The 3,217-nt window shown below is 32.2% G+C and overlaps 1 protein-coding gene across 8 annotated transcripts in view; it reads right to left on the minus strand.

The window, feature by feature from the left end:
• Nucleotides 1–1,439: 1,439 nt before the first annotated feature.
• LOC106478877 (serine/threonine-protein kinase OSR1-like) overlaps nucleotides 1,440–3,217 on the minus strand; it is a 124,924-nt gene continuing 123,146 nt past the window's right edge. For all 8 annotated transcript variants that reach the window (XM_022382565.1, XM_022382563.1, XM_022382569.1 and 5 more), the window contains one exon: nucleotides 1,440–1,674. In XM_022382565.1, coding sequence (XP_022238273.1) covers nucleotides 1,621–1,674 — 54 coding nt within the window. In that variant the 3' untranslated portion in view covers nucleotides 1,440–1,620. The remainder of the gene's footprint in view (nucleotides 1,675–3,217) is intronic.

Below are 3,217 nucleotides of genomic sequence, written 5' to 3' on the forward strand. Positions count from 1 at the left end.
TGTGCCAAATAACAAGAGAATATCTTATCTTAGAGTAATTATTTCCAACGCTTCATAATAATTAGATAATTTTTCTAACTGGATTTATGTATTTAGAAAATATTTCGAGATGACTGGATAAAAGGAGCTGTAGTAAGCAATTCATGAATCAATCTTGCAATTACTGAAGTGTCATAATAGTAATAGTCTCAATTTTTCTATTTACTTTAAATTTACATTGTGGTTTTAACAAAATATAGCTAATTTTCTAACTTATTTCTACTGGTGAAATCTGAATTAAGAAACACATATGCCTTTATGATAGCAATTTTAATAGTTTTTTTCACTCTCCTTTCTGAAAACCTATGTGGTTAATGGGTTAACATAATAACGTAACTGTAGAATAACATTAGTGCATGTATAATTTTTATCATAAAATGTTTAATGAATCCAAGGGGTTGGTATACTGTTTTTTGATAAAATGAGCTTTCATGCATCATAATTGTTCACATCAATGGTGCTTGATGTAGCAATAGTTTTAAGACTAAATTTAATTAATTCATAATATTAAAAGGTTCAACTTCAAGATAGTTGTATAAATATGAATAATTAAAGCATCAAACAATCAACATTTTTTACAATTGAAAAACTTTATTTTGAGACTGCCAACATCCATTCACAACATCCTCAAGAGTATAAGATCAAAAACATGGTACAAACCATACTACAGTCATTAGTCACGTGACCCAAATACTACTGCCTAAATTGTGTATGTAAAAACATTGGTTGGTTGTTTTAATTAATTAATTTTTGGAAGAACTCAACTTTCCCACTGTAGTGTTTGGATAACTGTTAAGTAACCCCCACATTATATGTATAAAGAATACCAAGACATAAACTACAACATGAGAATTACATTACATTTCTTGAGATATCTACAAGAGCTGTACCTACATAGTGGCTGGGTTACTTCATCTCAAGAGGTTTAATCTGTATATAGTGTATACCTACAGCTATACCTCAGTTCTACTTTCATAAATATATCTAAAACTAAGACATATCTTACAACAAAAACAATGGGGTTTGTTCCTTAGTACAATATCTTGTCTTTGCTACATTTCAGCACTGGATTGATTTTTTAAATGCATATGCGTATACTACATGCTTACACACCACTAAAGTGTTAAATGTTTATGTAAATTTCTGTTATTGCTGGAACCATGAGAATGTTCAACTCTGAGAAGATGGATTATGTTTATAGCTATACTCCAGCCTGTGGTGCTAGCAAAATCTCTAACAACAGTATAGTGATTATATTAGTTATTACTTTCTTAAAAATATATATATATGAAAGAAATCTTGGAACTGGTAAATGATATTTTCTACAAATGCTCAATCATATCTATGTTTGAGTGGTTGATTCTTCTTTATTGTAGAGTGTATTTTCCTATTGTCAATGCTTCAAAAGATGTATTTTCTGTGTGTAACTATGACACAAAAAATAACCATATACTGAAGGAAGATAAACTTAATCACTATTTTTTCACTTCTCTGGTGGGTACTTCCTTGCATTTGTCTCATATATATATATATACACACACACATATTAGGAAAGGTATTCTTCTTCTTTGTACACAGGGCTTACCTTATCCTAAGGACCAGATTTATTGTGGAGCTTACTTCTCCTTGTATTGTCTGTAAGGATAGAAAAAACAAGTTGCAAGGAAACAGACAGAACAAGTTGAATTGTACAGATATTGTATTTATAGGCAGTATAGATGTCATATAAGTTGAGTTATTTTGGATACTGTAATGAGCATCATCTATCTGCATTAGTTAACACTTTGAACTCTGATTGGTGCAGCACTATGCTAGCAGTTCATATAATTGTCCCTAAACTACTACAAGAAGATGGAAGCTTGCTGCACAATCCAAAATTAATTGTAGGATACTATTTTGATCCTAGCAGCAAGAGATGAGGGAGAAAGGATTGTATTTCTTACATTAAGAATTGGCATTTGTTATCCTGCTACTGATAAAAGCCTAAATGTATGACAACTTGACATCTGGTTTAGAAAACATTAATATGACTTACAAAAACAAACTACAGAAAATACAGTATCTCGTTTCATTCCATATTATAAAAGTGACCAAAATGGCATCTTGTGAGCTCTACAGTCATTGTAGTAGAGTTCTTTGAATGTTTCTAATTTATTGGTATGTAATGCTTATTTTGCCTATTTTTATCTGTTTATGTATAAAAACATCTTACAGTAAAGTTGCATTAGTTTGGTTTGCCACTTTTCGTTTCCATCTTCTTTTCTTTTTCTTTTTCATCCCACTCTCTGACACCAATTTGTTACGTATATGCTTGTTTGTTAATTTCCGTTAGAAAATCTTTCTGAGGAACTTTAGCGATACAAGTCCTTTCATGATTAAACCAGTTTATTCTTTCTCCTTACAACTTTTAGTACATAGTAATTCCACAGTCAGTATGGTTCTCGTCACTCTAAACCTAACAACTTTTATAGTACGCGTTATAAATCACAGCAACTCACAATCTTGATAACTTTGCTCTCTACGAGTGCAAAACACACACACTAGCTTGAAAGAGAATCGTAAATTACCCAAAAACTCACCGTGACTACTGTTTGCTTAACCATCCCCTGGCTTTTTTTTGCCAGGCTTATATACTAGCAAAGAGGCATCTCCAAAATTCGGGAACTTCCCCGATAATTCGAGAAACTCAGTCATGCATGTGCCAGCATCACGTGACTTCCACTGTCGTAAAAATATTCTAGCTTTGAGTGTATGAGAAAAACAATGATGTCAGCTTAGGATTTTCTTGGCTTTCTATTCCTAACTTAACATCAGCTAACATATGCATTAAAAAATCAAAAATATTGCTTACAAGATAGCACAGGAAAGAATTAACACATAGCAATATGTATAACTATTGAGTTTAATTTGTCTTATTGTTACGACAGCGGGGGTCACGTGACGCTAGTAACACATCATATTCTTGAACGTTCACGTCCCTTCCTGAAGTCTCGAGAGGTTACTAGATATGCGGTATTCTTATATATATAAGACCGGTAAGAAGTGACGGCAACAATGTAATGTAATGTAACCGAACTGCAGACAGAGAGAGACTGAGTCGTTCGTTTTAATTTATAGCGTTTGTTATAGCGTGACTGTGGAAATTAAGTGTATTGCAAAGTTATATTCAGAAAGAATA

Source organism: Limulus polyphemus, unplaced genomic scaffold (assembly GCF_000517525.1).
Source record: "Limulus polyphemus unplaced genomic scaffold, Limulus_polyphemus-2.1.2 Scaffold258, whole genome shotgun sequence".
NCBI classification, from domain to species: domain Eukaryota; kingdom Metazoa; phylum Arthropoda; class Merostomata; order Xiphosura; family Limulidae; genus Limulus; species Limulus polyphemus.